The sequence below is a fragment of the Cuculus canorus genome, chromosome Z, assembly GCF_017976375.1.
Source record: "Cuculus canorus isolate bCucCan1 chromosome Z, bCucCan1.pri, whole genome shotgun sequence".
NCBI classification, from domain to species: domain Eukaryota; kingdom Metazoa; phylum Chordata; class Aves; order Cuculiformes; family Cuculidae; genus Cuculus; species Cuculus canorus.
Genome location: NC_071441.1, coordinates 63,864,426 through 63,883,738, shown reverse-complemented (window position 1 = coordinate 63,883,738; position 19,313 = coordinate 63,864,426). Strand labels below are relative to the sequence as shown.

At 38.3% G+C, this 19,313-nt stretch overlaps 1 protein-coding gene across 1 annotated transcript in view; it reads right to left on the bottom strand.

Annotated features, from left to right (window-relative positions):
* PRDM6 (PR/SET domain 6) overlaps positions 1-19,313 on the bottom strand; it is a 79,916-nt gene that overhangs the window by 56,106 nt on the left and 4,497 nt on the right. Inside the window, exon 3 of the mRNA XM_009562906.2 lies at positions 12,951-13,258. Within this exon, the coding sequence (XP_009561201.2) occupies positions 12,951-13,258 (308 nt within the window). The remainder of the gene's footprint in view (positions 1-12,950; positions 13,259-19,313) is intronic.

The following is a 19,313-nucleotide window of genomic DNA, read 5'->3' as shown; positions in this document are numbered from 1 at the left end:
AATTTATAGCTGCTATAACCCTTCTGATGGAGCGTTAAATGCCATAATGCTCATGGGCAACTCAAACACAAATTCCTATACTCATGCAAAAAGCCACAGTCTCTCTCCTCATCCCTGGTGTCTTTCCAACAGACTCTTCCATGATGGAAAGTTTAAGAGAGTGATGTATGAATTTAAAATCTCTACTCTCTTTAAAACTCTACCTTTTTTTTTTCTTTTTCTTTTTTTTTTTTTTGTGGAATGGAGACTAAGATTGGAGTATATTGGAGAAATATTTTCCTCAGCAGGCACAGAACATGTCAGAAGATACAGAGATCCAGCCCACTGTAATTGTAATAAACACTAAGTGGGCGCAATTTTGTTTCAGCCCATAAGACAATTAAACATGTTATTTTTTCCCTTGGGCACGACACTGTGCTAGCAGATACACTCTTATGTGGCTTCCAGTCCACAGCAGGCTTCTCTCTGGTCAGCTTAGACCACAGACCTAGCTAGCTCACGTCCAGTTGTGCCTGCCCATGGTCCATCCTTGGTGTGATATTATATTTCCTAGTGCTATGCTAAGAAAGGCTAAAAGTTCTCTACAAATTGCTTTGAACGCTCAAGAATTTTCACAAGCGACCTTTTGAAGTACCTGCAATTTTCTGAAACTCTAAATAAGATAAAGTATTTAAATGGATCAACAAGAAAGTATGAAAAATCAAGAGCAGAAAACAATGAGACCATAAGGAAGAAAATTATTAATTCTGAATGCTATTATTTCTTAACATTTTGCCTGTGACTTTCAGTGGGATATCCAAATGTCATCAGCAGACAGCACCAGTTCAAAAACTGAATAATAGATTTATCAGTACTGTAATGCTCATGAGACAAGTCTAGCCTAGTTGGTGAGAGTGTGGTAAAATTACCTGTAATCTTTGAGAACAAAGAGAAAGGATGGTAGTAATCTCCTACAAGAGTCATGGTCTGAGAGAGCCCGGCTCTTTCTCCAAACACAGTGGCACTACTTTGCCTCACTGTCCTATCCTCCATCTTCATCAAACACACTGTTTTAGCTGACTACATCTATCTGTTGCCCCAATTTTCCCTATGATCTAAAGGTCCACTTTTTCAACCTCCATAGATATATGAATTTGCTGAGGAAAAGTGGAAAATAAGATGTCTAGCTCTCTGACTTTAATGGTGAGACCCTGAAAGAGTATGAGGGAGGGAGAAATTCAGTCAGGCTTTCAGATCTGATCCTTGGATAGTACACTACCAAGACTTTCATATACTGAAATTTCTCAACGTTACCTCTTTTAGAGTTTTACCAGATAAGTTAATATCAAGTTGCAATGACTGACTGTATTATAATTTAAATAAACCAATGGATTAACTATGTAAGAATTAACTTGCATCCAGACCATATTCACCTGTGAAAAAGAAGACCTTTTTTCCACAGCTAATGTAGTTTAACAGCTAGAACTAGAAACAGATACTCCCAACAGCAAACTTCCAGCTAATTAAATAATAAAAATATTCAAATATTATGACCAAATAAATTCAGTCACTTTCCACACAGAGAGAAAATGCAAGAACGTTTGCTTGCTTTGTAGAAAGCACTGAGACAAATTCATGTCATTTCAGGAATTTAAAAAAGCATTTTTAATGTAGGATTTTCACAGTAATAAATAATAAAATAAACAAGATATTATTTTTAAAAAGTAAAAAAGCATTAAAAAGTAAAAAATAAATAAGAAAATGTAAAAAATATTAAAATAAACATGATGGTGGTCCATATCTTCACTAGGATGATTCTAATCATAAATTATTGCCAAGACATGGAATTGACTTAACTATTCCTGTAGCCAGCTGTTTTCTCCTTGAATGTGCTAGCAAGTTTAAATTCTTGATGTCTTTCATCCCTTAAAACAGATGATCTGAAAGTCAAATGAGACAGGGAAATGAGTGTTTTTCCTGAACTACCCAGCCAGCATCGGCTGGGTGTGGTATGGGAGCCGTGTGCTACTCAGTTTCAGAGAGGAGAGAAGGTCCTGTGCAAATTTCTGTTTCAGAGAGGAGAGAAGGTCCTGTGTGGCTATCATTGTTATTTAAAATTGTGATTGATAGCATCCTGAGAGGCATTGCTAGCTATTTCTGATCATAAATACAGCCACTATGACATCCAGGCCATGAGGTGGGAATGAATAGTGTATATTATGTGGACCTGTGAGATTTCAGAAGAGATAAGTAATAATGTGGAAGAAATACGAACTCAGAATGAAGGATTAAGCAGATTAAGACCCTACAAAGTCCTTAAAGTGATTCAATATGACAGTTGCTGTGTCTTTAATAAAGAAGCCATCTTATTTGACTTGGCAGCAGACAATGAAATTGTACACAAATTAGTCTTTCAAAAGTAAAGGAAAAACCTAATTCAAACAGTGAAGTAAAACTCCTGCAACACTATTGCCTCTGGGACATGTCACTTTTGGGTAATTAGGGCATAAAAATTAACATTTTATTAAATAAGCAAAAACCCACAAAGGTTAAGAAAAGAGACAGGCAAATGTAGTCTTTGGAGGAAAGGGAGGCTGCAAACCCCAGCCTGACACTCAGTCATCCTTTGTTGGGAATGGCAGACCCCAAGGTCAAATAGCTACTCAGCCAGAGTTATAGTCTGAGCCCACCCAGGCTCAGATACATAGCCTACTCTGATGTATGTTCCACCATACGTTGGGCTAGAGACAACCCTGAGCCCAGGCCATGCAGTTTCTGATGGAGAACTCCCACTGTTGAAAATTCACCAAGTCCCTAGGCTGGGGATAAAATAGGTACTATGCTGGACAGACAAACAAGTAAGTTAATATTCCTTAAACAACCCCTTTTTATTCCAAGTAACTTGAATGGGATCCTGGTCATTAAAGTAAAGAGAGTGAAACTCAGATGAGACAACATAAACGCAAAGATTGGAACATCAATACAGTACCCATTTTTTACACAAACATCTTCACGATCAGTGTGTAGTCTAAGGAAATGTCAAAGTTAATTTTTTTTCATAAAATTTCATCAGAAATTGAGCTTTCCAAGCTCCTTACCTGATTTTTGAACCTTGCTGAAAGATTTACAGTAAATTAAACTCTATTGTGTTTGCTGAAGAACCACAGAAAAGATTCATCTGGGTGAAAATCTCGGGTCCCAACACAGAAACAAAGACCTCAGATTTCTCAGGAGGAACTCCTCACCAGCAAAATGCCACAGTACAGTACCTAACAATTTGTAGGTTTGGGGCCATGGAAAAACCAACGCTGCTGAAAACACAGCTGAGATCTTAGCTTGGTACACTTTGCCAAGTGCCCCAAAGCATTACAGCAGCTTTAAGTAAAATTTGTAAGTGAAAAAACTAGTCTGCAACCTCCACTTTACTGCATGAAAAAAACAATCTTTTTAAAAATCAAACTTTTTTTCCACCTATCAGCTTTGTTTAAGTATTCTGATGATATTTTTGCATTATATAAAAATAAACGTATTTATTTTGATGAAATGTTAGTGTTCCTGAACTTTCCAAATGCATGCCGTATAGAGGCACCTAACCAACATGCACACTACTTTTTCTGCTCTGAAATGGAGAATGGCCCTTTGCTGTGAATAAGAATAAAATTTTTTTTAGAAGTTTTTTTTTAAATCAAATATCGAATCCTCCTCAGAATGTTTGGTCTGAAAGGCAACTCACTCTTTTAGAGGTGGACAAATGTCACTTTGCTACTGCAGGTGTCACTGCTCTTGCTGGTCATAGCAAAATGAATTAACACAAACCCATGGAAATACCTGTAGCTCAACAAAAATTCACATCTCATATTGGAAATGAAGATTTGTTTTAATAGCAACTGATCTTACAAATGGAAAAAGTATGCCTAAGTTGTTCTCATTTTTCTCTAAGTAATTGTTCACCTCTTTCATCTCCTTTTTACTGGAGCATTAGAAATCAGGACAGAATTCAAGACAACTTAATATAGATACAGAATAGAATATAGAAAAGAGAGTATTTTTATTATTATTTTTACTTCAATGGTAAGCTCTTTTGGTAAAGTGGTGGTCTAAAAATAGTATCAGTCAGCAATCCGTACAGTTATAAAAGTTCTTTTGACAAACTGATAGAAACTAATACCCTGCTTTCAACAGTGAATGCTGACATGGCACTAGGCAAAAAGTACATACAAACCGTTCTTTTTTAAAAAATAATGACCTTTAGAACTGAAAAATCAGCCTGGCTAAAAGTCATGGACCTTCAATTTACTTTAATTGATTTACTTTATTCATGACTCTTGACTTAATGTAGGATTTACAGCTTAGACTGTAACAAATACTGACCATTACTCTATTTCGAAATTCAAGAGTCTGTTACAGGTAAACAACGTGAAGAACAGAGCCTTCATATGGCCTCTATTTCAGTAGGAGGTCCTTGTACTCAAGATAAAACCATTTTTCTCTACTTTGCAGTTCCACAGATGAAATCAAAACATCTTTGGGAACGTCCCAGGGTCACTAAATTTGCTTGCTTATACACCAGTAGGTCTCTACACAGAAAGTACCAGGTTGAATTACTGTTAAAATATGGAATTGTTTATGTACATCTTGCTAAATTCATCCAACAAATATGTAATGTAGTACAAACAATAAATTTATGAGTTACAGATTTTTTACAAGATACCACAAAAATTTTTCCCTTTGATGCTAATATTTATCTAACTAAATACAATGCACTACTACACAGTCACGGGCAATGCAACCCTCCCTTTATTCACAGTAAAATACTGTCCTTAGATCGAACAAATGCATTTGTACAGGGGTACCTTTACGTTAACTGCATGTTACCGTTGTTGCACAGACAGTGGCAGACAATATGCAGGTCTCTCTACGGTTCTGAAAGAATGGTTGATCTACCTTGGAAAAAAATGATTTAAGAATTGTGATTAAAGTGATACTGTGTAATTCAGTCATGCCTGAAGACCTCATTAAATCAAAGTTTCTAGTGACATAGATGGCTATCTTGTCTGAGCAAGGACTGATTAACAACTGCAGGATATTACTCCTGGAAGCTCATGATCTGCATGAGGCCTCACACAAATTAGCTTGTTGCGAGCTATGACTGGACCTCATCCACAGTTTGCAAAAAAAGACCTCCTATAAGTGCCTGCATTGTGATGCTTAACATTTATTAGGTTTTTACCATGCATACTGCTTATTTTCACGCAAGTAGTAAGCACTGTGGTTTTGTGGTTGGTGGCTAGCATTTTGCAGCTTTATTGTATTTGTTTTAATACAGGAACACTTCTAAGGGGTATTTTCTTTGTGACATAATGTCTTTATTATGTCTTGCAGAAATAATTGACCCAAATCCAGTTACTATACACTATATCCATTGGTTAATTAGAACTTTAAGATGCAACAAATAAAACACATTATTGACTTTTAAATCTTCAATCGAATAAATATTTACAGCTTCAATTTGCCAAAATTATTTACCTTTCAATAACAGATCACAAAGAGAATATGCACTGCAGATTCAAATGAATGCCTTGGCCATCAGCAAACAAATTACAAGCAGAAAAAAAATAGGTGTTCCAGCTATCGTTACAGTCCATAAATAGCTGATGTGGTTCTCCTTTAAAGATGTGTGATCTTCTACATTAGTAGACTTTTTCAATGCTTAATTGACCTTGAGATGGAGAATAACCTCGTAGTAGACTAGCATTTCTTTTAGGGAACAATGAGTATACACATTACAGGATGTGCCTGTTGTCAATGATCATTGCTGAAATCTGCCTATACCACACCAGGACAATCAATTTTGTAAATGATTGCGATAATCAAGGAAATTGCCTAATTTATAAATCCTGGCATACAGCATTTTAATGGATTCCTACATTTTAATGCTGATGCTTTCAAAGCCAAATGAATTGTTGTCCAAGCTGTCACTACACAAAATGACAAAAACATTCAGTCTTGTGGGTAACTACATCTCATGGATATTCAGACCGTCAGGTACATAATCACTCATTAGTGAATTCTGTAATAGTTTCCAGTTACAAGCCAACAGCAAAAAGCTAGAGTTTCATTATGAAAAAAGCCTTCTCTGGAATCAAGAACTTAAAAATAGTTGAGTATTAATGAATTAATGAATTAATGAATTGAAAATATTTCTGGCCTCATTTGTCTGGGTAAGACAGCACACTGTTTATTCTTTCTTTTATTTCTTCCATACCCAATAAAGAACAACTTTATTTTTATAACTAAGAGGTAGGTCCAGCAACTTTTTGACCATGAATCCCATCAGTGCAGATATCATCCCTATGGAAGGAGAAGAAATGCAGGACTTGGTGCCATGGCTGTTGCTGATGGGCAATTCTACCTAATCCACTCTCCAACTTGCACTCCATATTTAAGCCGGTTCCACAGATGTGGTTATACATGGACTGCTATTCTCAGTTAAACCTTAAGCAATTGATTTCAGCCAATAGTGGGCTGCCAGTACTTTACTTACTGCTCAATCTCACTAACCTGACATTTATGGTGTACTGATTGGCCTCTGTCAGTGGTGGTGGTTGTAAATTCACTTTGAAAAGCTTTGTGTTAACAGCCTTCAACCAGGCTCTGAGACGAGTACGAGCAGGCAAGCTGACAATTGCTCGACCTCCTGCCCTTATTACAGTGAGTAAATCAGGCTTTGAGCCATTAGGCTGGAGCCCAAGGCCTACACAAAAAGGATTGACATGACTAAAGGTCAACCGCTGTCACACATGTGTAACAATTTGGATAATGGAATTCTGTAACTTATCTGAAAAAAAGGTGCCAAATGCATGGAAGGAGAGTATACCATGGGATGGATTTTCCAGCTTATATTTTAAGCAGGTACCTAAAAGTCGGCATTATAAAGTCCATGCGTGTTTGATGCCGTGGAAGCTGGGGCACCAAAACGCATAAAGTAGTGATTGAGACAGTTCTGCAAAACATTGAACATCACCACCACCCTGAAAAGCATGTGCTGCCCGTTTGGCTTATCAAACCTTAACCAACATACTATTGGCATCAGGTAACAACATATTTTGGATATCCATATATCTCATTAAAATACTGCCTTTACTCACCCACTTTGAATCAAAAGTCAATAGAAACAATTCACTGTTAATGGGATCATAAATTAAAAGTAATTTAAGGCCATACAAGATAGATTTCATACAACAATAGAAACTGCTTTTACTAATTGAAAACAAAAAAGATTGTTACAGTAATATCAGTAATTGGATCACTTCTGCATAATACAGAAACATAGTGGTCAAATAAGGACAAAAATTAGGGTTTATATTTATTTGTGTTCCATTTCAGTATTTTTGCTTGCTACATAGTAGAATCTCCAAGGTGAGATTATCTGCCATGGAAAAACAGACAGACCCTGGATGATCTGGCAATCTAGAAATTTTTTTTTTCTGGGAATAGTGTGTATCCAGACGTGCATATTCCGTGCATTCCATGGAATTATTGTTTTCAGTAACACTGTTGAGATTCTGGGTTTGTATCCAACTCCCCACCAACATTTATTTCAAACTTTGCACTGTTAAATAGGAAGAGGATCAGTCCCTGTGCTAAATTACATTTATTTTGTTGCACTTGTGCTTAGACTTATTTATCTGCTCAGGCATACAATAGATACCTTGTGTACATGGAATAAACATAGTGAAAAAATAGAGATTATGCAGATAAAGCATGAGAAAGCCTTGTAAAAAATCACAGGATTTCTAAAAGAAACATCAAGATTTAGTTTAGCTTTTTGAAGAATAGGAATTATCAAACACAAAGCAGTATTAATAGTTAGGATTAAGCTAACAATACACTGTCCCTAAGTAAGGAATCTATAACTTATAAAACTTATCTGGAAAGATGTGATACTAAGTGATTCAGAAATACTAATTTTAACAAGCTCCTTTACACAGCTTAGCACAATTTTCTTCTAAGGTGCTGCATAAAGAAGCTCTGGCACTGAATGTGCTCTTACTGAGCTTTCAGCTTACAAGCCACTGAACACAACATTAGAGATATTTCCTGTAGGCAGCAGGTGAATTTAAAAACAGTGTAAAATTAAAAATTATTGTGCTTTTTTTACAGAAAATAAATACAAGGGAATTACATCACACAAAAACTCAGAAAAGGCAAACTAAACTACAGAACGGCACAAGCTATTACTCTGCACAATTTAAGATATAATAGTAATGTAACTAAGAGTTTTTTTCAAGACAAAATTATTTGAATTTCATGAACATGACATATTTGAAACAGGGCTGACAAGCAGTGCAGAGTACTAGATGATGGATTGCTGAGAAACATAATTTTTGCTTTGATAGAACAACGGTGCGCACGTAATTCTGTCCCTCAGCAGTTTACTGAAACAGCAAACTTAGTTCAAAACTACAACCTTGAGAATCTGAATACAAATCTATCACTGCAACTGGAATGAGTGCTTCCTTGGAAAGGTAGGGATTCTCTCTGAATATTAGTTTGTACAGAAACATACAGCACCATTACATGGACTGTGGCCAGCACACGTCCCTGCAAAATGCCTGTTCTTGATTCAGATTAAGTCAAAGGCGATGTTTTCTTTGACTTCAGTAGAGGCACAAAAAGGCCAGTAAGTAATCAAATGGTACTTTATTAATATGACATGTACAACTTCTAGTAGTGCCAGTTAATCCTGACTGTTTAAGGAGAAAATCAGTAACATAAGTTTAGCAATTTGTGATTCCTAATGAATGCCCTGATATATGCATATTTTGCTCATCTCTGTTAAAAAAAAACAAGATATGAGAAAGTGAAGCAAAGCTCAATTTACGTCAAGTTAAAGTAAAATTAAATAATATGTTTTACATTCTTGGACTTTTCCAAGAAAAAAACTTACGTGATATCTGAACCAAAAAAAAAGTCCAGACTGCAAACTCTTTATTAGGAGAATGAAGAAAAGGAAACTGTAAGATTCTATCCTGTGATAAGTCTGCCAGTAAAAGTTTTTCCATCTAAACTGCATTTGCAAAAGAAAAGACCGTTTACGACTTAGCTGTTTCCAGAATTCACAGTTTAAAGTTTTGAGCCTGAAAAACTTCAACTACTAAACTGTATAAGCCCTTTAAACTTCTGTTTTATTCTTATAGAATTTAACTGTATATTGTATACATTCCTTAAGTCTACTCTTATTAAATTTTGATGTTAAGCAGAAAGGGGAAACCATGTGCAACTAGATTAATTTATCTCTAGGGAGTGAGAACACATTAATAATTGAGATAATGTTTTCATATATGTTGGAATCAAGTGTGCCTTTTCACTTCTTTATTAGAAAACACATTAGGGGAAAATTATCTCATCCTCGTCAGTAAGACTTAATTGCTGAGAAAGTCTCTGTTTTCTTTGCAGTAACAAAAGGATTGTTCTCATTACTTAAAAAAAAATAGCATAGAAAAAAGATCAGAAATATTATCAAGTGATGCTGGAATAAATACCTGTACTATCAAAGAGAGTGTTTACTTAATACACCCAATCCTGGTTTTGTTTTAAACAAAACACAGTTTATTGCATTTTTATAAAATAAAAGCAAACTCTGGATTGGATAGAAATGGACCAGAGTTCAGGGGGGAGAAATACAACTAAAAATTACTAATATTTTTGGCTTTCTTAAGAACTAATCTTTCTGCAAGTTACAAAAAATTATGTTGGCTGATTACAAGAGAACTCTATAATTTCCCGTGAACACCCATAGGTGTCAGGGCCTGTTGTGAGGTAATGGAATGGTATGTGACTTACTCCAAATCACTATATGTTATGCTGTATAGATTACAAACTAAGCAAACATTGAGAGTATGACGGGAACACTTGTGCAGTCAAACTGAAGCATATTCCCACAGCTCTGAACTATACATCAAATGCAATGCTTCTGATGTTTCCCACAACAAAGAGAATTAAAAAAAAGAAAAAAAAGCCCTCAAATGAGTAACTCGACTTAAAAGTCTTTGAAATAGCCCTTCTATTTATCTGGTGTGTACTAAAGACAAAGAACTCTAAACAAAAACGAGTATCTATTAATTTTTCTTTGTAGTGCTGAGACAAAAAAATATTAGAATGTTATTTACAGTACTAAGAGAGAGAAGTTCTCGCTACAACGTCCATCGAGACATAAAGCTAAATAGCTGATCTGTGGACATGCTTTGCACCTATCTCAAAAAGATGGGTAGAAAAAATTTACTAGACCCACAGTTTTATAAAGGGACAAGGATGAGACATTCCCCTAGCATTTACAGTTATTTAATGCACACTCCTGCAGCATATAGACTAAAAGAATACACACTATTCGGATACATACATTATTGGTATTATTTATTTTAAAAGATCAGCTTTATAAAATCACACACATTTTCTGATTGGGTTTTTTTGCTATACTTTTTCTTTATTAAACATTAGTTCTCTCATAGATAAAACATACCAAATTGAAAGTCAAAACAAATGAGAAAGGGCTAAAACTTTCAGCTAGAGCTTAGAGTATGTGATTCTTCACTAACAATTTTTGCCATTAACAGAAATAATCCATGACCATGACAGTATGTCCCCCCAAAACCTAAATTTAATCATTATTTTTAAGGTAATTCATTAAATGCATACACTCATTTTGCTAGCCAACAAGAAATCTGTATTGTGTGTTAAGAACAGCAGAGTAAATGCACTCAAAAACTAATCTGACACCAATTGATGGCCTGAATCTGGCACACACATCAGTACTATTTCTTATTATTACTTAACATCTTTTTCTTCTTTGCTTTTGGCTTTTTGCCGAGCAAACTTCCTTCTTTCATTGCTTCAAAACAATTTTTAAGTTCATTTGAAATTAAACTAAAAAATTCTTATGTATTTTAAGAAAACACTATCAACGATTACAACTTGCATATAACTGATTCATAATTAAAAAATTAAATTCAGAATGTAAGTACCTAAATATAGTGTAAAATTCTCTAACTCCATTTATTTTAGCTAAATTTCAGTGTTTTATGTAACTTGAAGAGTTGGCAAGCATATTTTATTATTTTACTATTTTATATTCTGTTAATTAGCATAGTCTAAACCACAAAACCCCTCTAAACAATGAAAATAAAGCCTCCAACATCGTTATAGAGCATTCTGTAAGAAAATACTTGATTAATAACATGCCCTACAATGCTCTTATTATTATCACTGGGCTTTGGTAGGAATAGATTTAAGTTAAATTTATTAATATCCATCCCCACTGAAGGCAGAAAAAAACCTCCCAATGACTGCAAGTCATCCGGTTCTACTGAGTATATTTAGACGTGTTCTGAGGTTGATCTTTTACAATTTAATGTGAAAATCTCCCTCTTGCTACAATGACTTTTTTGCGTAAAGACTTTGAGAGAAAGACGCTGATTTGTTATTTACCATTTGTTTTCTTATAAGTAATGCATAAGAAATCCTATTCATAGAAAGCGACTACACAGATAGTATGCAAAAATAGAACATAATAATGACAAAAATTTAGACAACCTAAATATTCACAGGTCTTCTGTGAACAAGTGCCATACACAACATGCTGGCTCCACAACGCCAAATGTATTTTTAATATCCATTCACTTTTACCGTACACCCACAGAAGACAGCAAAAAATCTCTCTGCATCTTCATGGACTCCTTGTCGAGTTTTTAGCCAGCAAGCACATCCCGTTATATTCTGAAGATGCTGATTTGGTCTAGATGAGTAACTATCACCAGCAGACCTATGGACACGTTTCTACTCACTCTCTGTAGCAGTGAGTCTTGAGGTGAGCAGAAGCTGCAGCTACAGAGGACTAAGCAGAACTAAGAAATTACATCTTTCAGCACAATGCAGAGAAGAAATAAATGGTGAAAGACTAGGTAGATAGTAAGGACTTTCTGTGAACAAGTACTAACACGCACAGGGATTATACGTGTTCCCTATTAAGTACTAGATCTGTGTGAAAAATGATCATATGCTGTCTTTTCTTTCTAAATTAACTTACCACAAGATGCTTTTGTCAGCATCTGCATACAAACTACACCTAAGCACAAAACCCCAGTGCTTCACTGGAGAAAATGTAGGTGGTCACGAACAGTGACAGACATGGGTGGTCCTGTACAGGCAAGGGAACACAATAGCCGGCTTACGGTCTGTTCTGCCAAACCACAGTCAGTGTTCATTGCAAAATGATCCAAACTATCACAGCCTGAATGTTTTCATGTCAGTTATCACCATTGTCCTCCCTAAGAGGGAGACAAATTAATATTATAATAATCATCATCATCATCTTCAGATAGTTGAAAGTGGTTTTCACACAAAAACACTGAAAGCATCACTAAAGGAATGCTTAGTTGGTGCAGGACCAGCATTGGACTAAATTGTGAACAAGAATTGATGCTGTCACTGTGCAAAGAGCAGGGCTGTAGAATAGGCTCCTGCACTTGTTTCAGCAGCTTTATTGTACCGTCTGTAGGCCACTATAACAGTGCGATACGCCATCCCAACCCATCTATGCTATTCAGACTAAGATGATACCACTAGTACTGTGCGATCTGAGCGCTCAGTCAGCTCTTGAGGTCAAAATGTAGAGAGCACTGAGTGTTGTAACCTTCAGACTGCTCTGGCAGTGTGTCTCTACTCCACATCACAGCACCTGCAACTATCTGCTCTTTTGCAAACCAGTCAGAGCTCTGAGGTGTCTGCTGGTTTTCTGGCTACCTCTAGTGAGTCAAGGCTTTTGCTTGCACCGGCTACATTTTCAAATCTTCTGGCTCAGCTTACTTAAATTGTGTTGTTCCTTTTCACTGCTAGTGAACAGTGCTAGTACTACATACAATTACAATCAATTTATGATCAAATTTGGCAAGGAAAGAAAGGTGACAACTTACTTCCCAGAGATGCTGAGTGTTTCTGATGGCTCCTGCTTGAACTTTCTCTGGCAAGAGCAGGACTCCCTGGAAGGGCCCAATCCAGGTGCCCTGCTGGATCCGCTGTGCTGCACAGATGCCGTAAGCAAGGCCAGGCACTGTGCTGGTGCACAGGCACACTTCCCGGGGCAGGTCCCGGAGCCATTCTGGGATCTCAGGTGGAGGAGCTGCTGCAGCAGCACTGCTGGTCCCCACCAGACGCCGCAGGGAGTGGAGGGGCCCATGCATGGGGCACTCGCCATTGCGGTTGTCTGCACACATGTCACATCCTGCAGGGTAAAGGGGGAAAAACACTATCAATATGGTGCCATTGGCTACCACCACAATCACTGGCATGGGTAACATCGTGAAGATCCCTCTACTTTTCCTACCATTGTATGGCATACCATCACTCAAACAGACTTGCTTGCTGTTTATATGCCAGAGGCTGAGCAGAAACCCTGCAGACGCTTTGTAAGCCTGGTCTGCTCACACACCTGCCAAGAGTAATTTTTTTTAACACAGTTTTTCAAGATTCATTTTCTGGCTATTATAAGGTCCATTTAAACCATTCCACTGTATTTCAGTCAGACATTTTAGAAGGCAATCATAATGCCTTACAAGTCATCCTCATTTGCCTTGCCACAGCTCAGCCCAAGGTTTTAATTGGAACAGGATTTAATTTCATTTTTATTTTAAATGAACATTCCCTCTATTTTTTACATTAACATATGTGTGCATGCCTGTTTAGAAAATACAATGGATAAAGCAGAATGCCATAAATGAAAAATCGGTGCATGTGTGAACATTTATTTTCTTGCAGCAGAATCTAATCTTGAAATTGAAATTACATAGCAAATATTACTGACTTCTAGCACACCTTTGAAAATTTTTATTGAATGAAGTGCATGTTCTTTGCCTGTTACATATACTTATGGCTACGAAAAAAAAAAACCAAACATGTCTGGTTTTGTGAGAAGATCCCATGAAAAAGACCAGTTTGCACAAATGGTGATTTCCCTAGCTGCTCTTAAAAACAGATGATGTTTCTCTATTTGGGGAAGATCTGACTGTTATTTTTCTCTTTTGAGCGAAGAAAATTTTGGTTAAATATTTCCATAGCAGTCTATTGCACATACCATGAAGGTACAACTTCCAGGAAAATGTATCATGCTCAGAAAATCCATTTCTCTGGAGGTGCGCTGAGCTAACATATCAATAAATCTATTTAAATAACTCACTACTTTCTGCACACTTCACTTTTGTAGCACAGTAAAGGTTTTCATATAAATTTATTCCAGCGATACAAAGGGAAAACCATAACTATGCCATAATATTCATGTAGCAAATCCTTGACCTTTCCGCTAATAATTTTATATAACCTACACCCATTCTTATAAAAATAAAGTACAGCATTTACTATAGAAGTTGGAATTTCTTGGTCTAAGGCACAGATTTAGATTTGCTATATTGCCTGTAACCACAGATTCTGTTCTTAGGGGGACTGACTCAGCTATTCTTCTTAAGGTGGATATACTATGCATTATGTACGACTCTTTCCTACAGACCATTCAAAGGGAAACCTTCCTCTCTATTCAGTAAGAGCTGTTACGGGGTAATAAAAGTTGCATTTTAAAAAAATGGCCTCTGTTTTCATTCTCTGATTTTAGACACACTTTCTAAGCACTATTTCCTGTCATTCTCTTTTAAATTGTATCACACTAAAATGATGCATTCAGAAATATCAAAATATTTGACAGTTACACATGGAATAATTCCCCGAAATCATTATGCTTCCCTGTGAGTCTTGCAGGAAATGCATTGGGTCCCTACCTGGTGCTTGTCTGTTCAAGTTCTTTGCCCATAACATCAATTACAGATCTCAAGCTGAAAGCAAGCAAGGAAGCCCCGAGTTGCACATTACTCTGATGGGAGCCCCTGCAGAAGAAGGCCTGCGTATGAAACTTGCCCCATGATATCCCTGACATGTCATACGGCATAGAGGAAAAGAGACAGTAGGGAAGAAGAGCTCTTGCCAGCACTGCAGCACACCAGTGCAACTATAGGACAAAGCAGACTATGGAGACTGTGCTCATACTGGCAAAAAAAAAAGCCCTTCGGCTGGGGGTTAAAGCCTTTCCATAACAATAGAATCCCTGTCACAAAACAACTCTTTTTTTGGGTTAAGCCGCAACTGCAGAGGGGTTTTGCTCACTCAGCCACGTCAATTAGAGGTGGCTGGAGGATGAGATTTGTAGGACTCTAGGGAAAAGGTTTCTGGCTAGTCCTGAGAGAAGATTATTATGCAGCAAATATTCCTACAGTCATTCCCAGTCATGATGAATAAAAGACACCAAGTACAAGCTGGAGGGTTTTTTGTAGTTGTTTCCACAGCTAGTTTGGAAAGTGAGGTATCACCACAATATCTTTTCTTTCCTCTTAAAACCAGTCATCAAGAAACCCTGTGTTTCTGGCATACTCAAAGAGCTCAGCGGCTGGATTGAAGTTTGGCACCAGAGATCATACAGGAAAAGATCTCAAATAGGAAAAAAAAAAAGAAAAAAAATCAACCCCAAACAGGTTGGCATGTAAATATACTTTAAACAAATCCGACATCTTACCATGCGAGTTAGAAAGAAAACATTTGACAGGAAAACTGAGGGCTTACAGAGAGGATGTCTAACCATAATGTCAATTAGCACCCAGCGCAGGCCCTTGAATCCGACCTGTTTGCAATGTTTGGCGATCTAGATGCATAACTCTCCTCCCAACTAACTGATTATTAATGGCTTTCTTGGAGACACGATGTCTCTGTAGCAACTTACATTAAACATGCTAAGGCATCTTCAAGACTCCACTCAGGCAATTTCAGTGTCGATTTCCTGCCTCCTGCCACCAGATATGCATGACTTTTCATTTACACAACTTTTAGTACCTGCCTACAACAAGGATTTCTTCAATTCGTCTTGATAATATGCATGCATGAGTGTGGATAAAATATTTTACTTTTGCCTTTTCAAGGAAAAGAAAGTAAGAAATTGATGAGGACTACAAACGATCCCTGTGCCACTGTCACTTACCCTTTCTGAAAGTCACACACAGTGATATTTATTTTATATTATACAAAAACATTGCTAATGTCTTAATGTTTGGCAGCGGCAGTATCTGGTCTCCTGCTGTGTTCCTTTCCCTTTGTCCTGCCAAAACTGAAAATTTGGAAAATGGGATATGTTCTGAAACTGTTCTGCTTTATGGTTTGTTGATGAGAGGCAAGTCAATCTTTAATACTAAGCAGTACTGAAATTCTTCCTAGTTGCATGCTTTATACATCTCTCTTCAGTTTTTATGTAAATGTACAAATAAAATTTTAAAAAATCCTTATAAATGATTTGAGTGGAAGCCCTAGTAGGCTTATTTTACCATTCTTTGAGTGAAAAGTTACTGTGCATCTTTTCCTCTTCTGTGACTTAACTTTTGTGTAACGATACATGGAAGGCTTTGACCCAAGCACGCTTTCAATAACATTACACCCCCCATTTAAAGACAGTCACTCTAAGTAGTGGATTCCTCTGCCTCAGAGGGCAAGAGAAGGAAGCACTTAATATCAGATAGGAGAAATAAAGGAGAACTTTAAGACTTTCACACTATCCTGACTCACAGGAAGGATGAACAGCGTTGTCTTCATGGATACTACAAAGTAGGATGTGAGGCCATACACCAGCTTGCTTGAAAATACATGGTAAAAGAGGGTTTTTTGAGTCAAGAGAGGGCTGTGGTCCACTGACATCACTAGAATCCCCAAACTGGATGGGAACCATTAAGACATATGTAGATGTGGGATGTTCATGTAAAGGGAATGTGATGGCATAATTGTGAGCTTTCCAGAAGACTGCCACACAGGGCAACAAGAAGAGATGTACTGTGCCCTTCATCCTATTTTGGCCTCAGAGAGAGAGAGCTGTGTGAGTACATACCTCCTTGAAGGACCGCTAAAATTAATACTTCCGCTGGGTTTAGTAGCACCAGTCAAGCCCCAAATTGAAACAAGAAGAAGCAAAAAATGTGAGAAAGTTAAGGGATTTGTTAAGAACTGGGGAAAAAAAGCAAGGAGGACTGCAGCCAGAGCAGAGTGTCTCCTGATAAAAACAGGAGACTTAGAGGGTAAGGTCAGTGGCAATGCTCTATTGCAGGCCCAGATGCAGCCAGACTCTTTGGAGAGATCAGTTTCTCGTTTGATACCTTCATGCTCTATAGATGGGAGAATTAAGGGAAGGAAGAAGCAAGAAAAAAACCATATTATTTCCTGGTGGAGCTCTTTAGTATGTTTTTTGGGGGAGGAGCGCAATATGTTATCATTTATTTGCCTCCCTAAAAATGAACACAATGTAATGCCAGTGCTATACCTGCATAAGAGTACACTTAAAAGTACCAAACCTAGGCAAAGGGAAAGGACACCTCATTGCCCCAAAGATATTGTTCTAAACACCCTCCAACCTAAATAACACTACTATTGTATATTTTAAAGGAAATCCTAGCAAAGAAAGCTTTTGTCAGTGGAAGGTAGGGTCCGACATTGTGTTTGAACCAGCAAACCAGCTGTAACAATAAATGAAAGAAATACATTTTTGTCTCAGCAATAATATGCTTCAAAGGTGCAGTTATACTGGATACCTGCAGTTTGCTGGTATTAAAGAAGGGTGGCCTCTGACCCTCAGCTTCATAACTCACTGCAAGCATGCAGGTATCCAGTGCAATTGGCCATCATTTCACAGGGTATTACTCACTTGTGAGTATAAATCACTGCAGCTGCCCCTGCATCCCTGCCTGGTCCCGGGCACTCAGCTAAGAGAAAGGGTGGGCTGGGTGAGACAGTGCCCTTTCATTTCTAGAGGGATCTTAGATATTACAAGTTCCTTGTATACAGGTTTCCTCATTGACAAGCTGATATTTTTTTTTTTTTTTTTTTGCTAAATAAATCTAATTTTCTGGTGAACTGCCTCACTAGAGGGGACAAAATGCAGATGTACTTCTCTCCTCGGATTTCTTTTATTTATTTGCATATCTATCCTAAACTCACATGGAGGAGAGTGGGGCTGAGTCTGGGGAAGGGACTGCAAAGCTGGGGTGTGGGATGCGGAGGTGCGGAGATATGGGAATGTGGGGATGCAGGATGTGGGGAGATGAGGATGCGGGGATGCAGGGATGTGGAGATGTGGGAATGTGGAGATGTGGGGAGGTGGGGATGTGGGGATGTGGGGATGCGGGGATGCAGGAATGCAAGGATGTGGGATGTGGGGATGTGAGGATGTGGGGATGCAGGCATGTGGGAATGAAAGGATGGGGGGATGTGGGGATGCGGGGTGCGGGGATGCGGGGATGTGGACTCTGGAGCGCGGGGAACCACTGCCTGCGCAGGGTCCCGGACACTCCACCTGCCTATGCACGACCTTTCTCAGGATCTTTCCCCTTGGTTTACCCCATCCCCTCGCCTCTCGGCTGCCTCCCGGCCGGGACCAAACCCCGTGAAGCCGGGGAGGAGAGCGGGAGCCCCCGGGCGATGCTCCCGCACCAGCGTAAAAGCTGCCGCGGGGACCAAATGCCTCGAATCAGGCACATCCTGCCCCAACTCCTGCGAGGATGACGATATGCGAAACCCTGGGGGACTGTCCCGCTTGCGGAGTGTCTTTCGGGTTACATTCGCGAGGAGGGCGGGGGGCGGGTTGGGGGAGGTGGGTTTAATTTTCGATTGAAGGTATGAATGAATTAAATTTCCGTGTCAGGTATAAGAAGAGTAGGAGAATATTGTGTGTAGATAAACCTTGCCACCCCCTGCCCCTAAGAGACCCCCATATACAATGTAGAGATGATGAATAGGCTCTTGAATAGGAGATCGAAGTTCAGTCCGCACCGGCTCCACTCTCTCCTACAAAACTATAGGGCAATTAATTGTGGCTTGTCCCCTCATCCTTCATCTCCTGGTGGCACATATCGATGGAGATTACTGCTGATGGACCATTTTATCACCCTAAATAAACAGTCACCACCTTCTCTAACCTCAATCTAATATATAGCTATCTGCTCTGTTTAAGGGTGCTGGGTATCTAATGATGTAAAATAGCTAAATCATACAGGTTACCAGCAGCCTAGAGAGAAAAATCCAAATATTCCCCACACCGATCCACTTCACAGCCTGTTATGCACACGCCGTCTCCCCGTAAATTGAATAGGAGGAGGCGTGCAAGCGGCTTGCTTGCGTGACACTTCGGTTTTACGCAGCGTATTTATTACTACAGTGGCAGGCTGGCTCTTCCTGGTGAGGGTAGAGGAGCCGCAGACCTCTCGTCG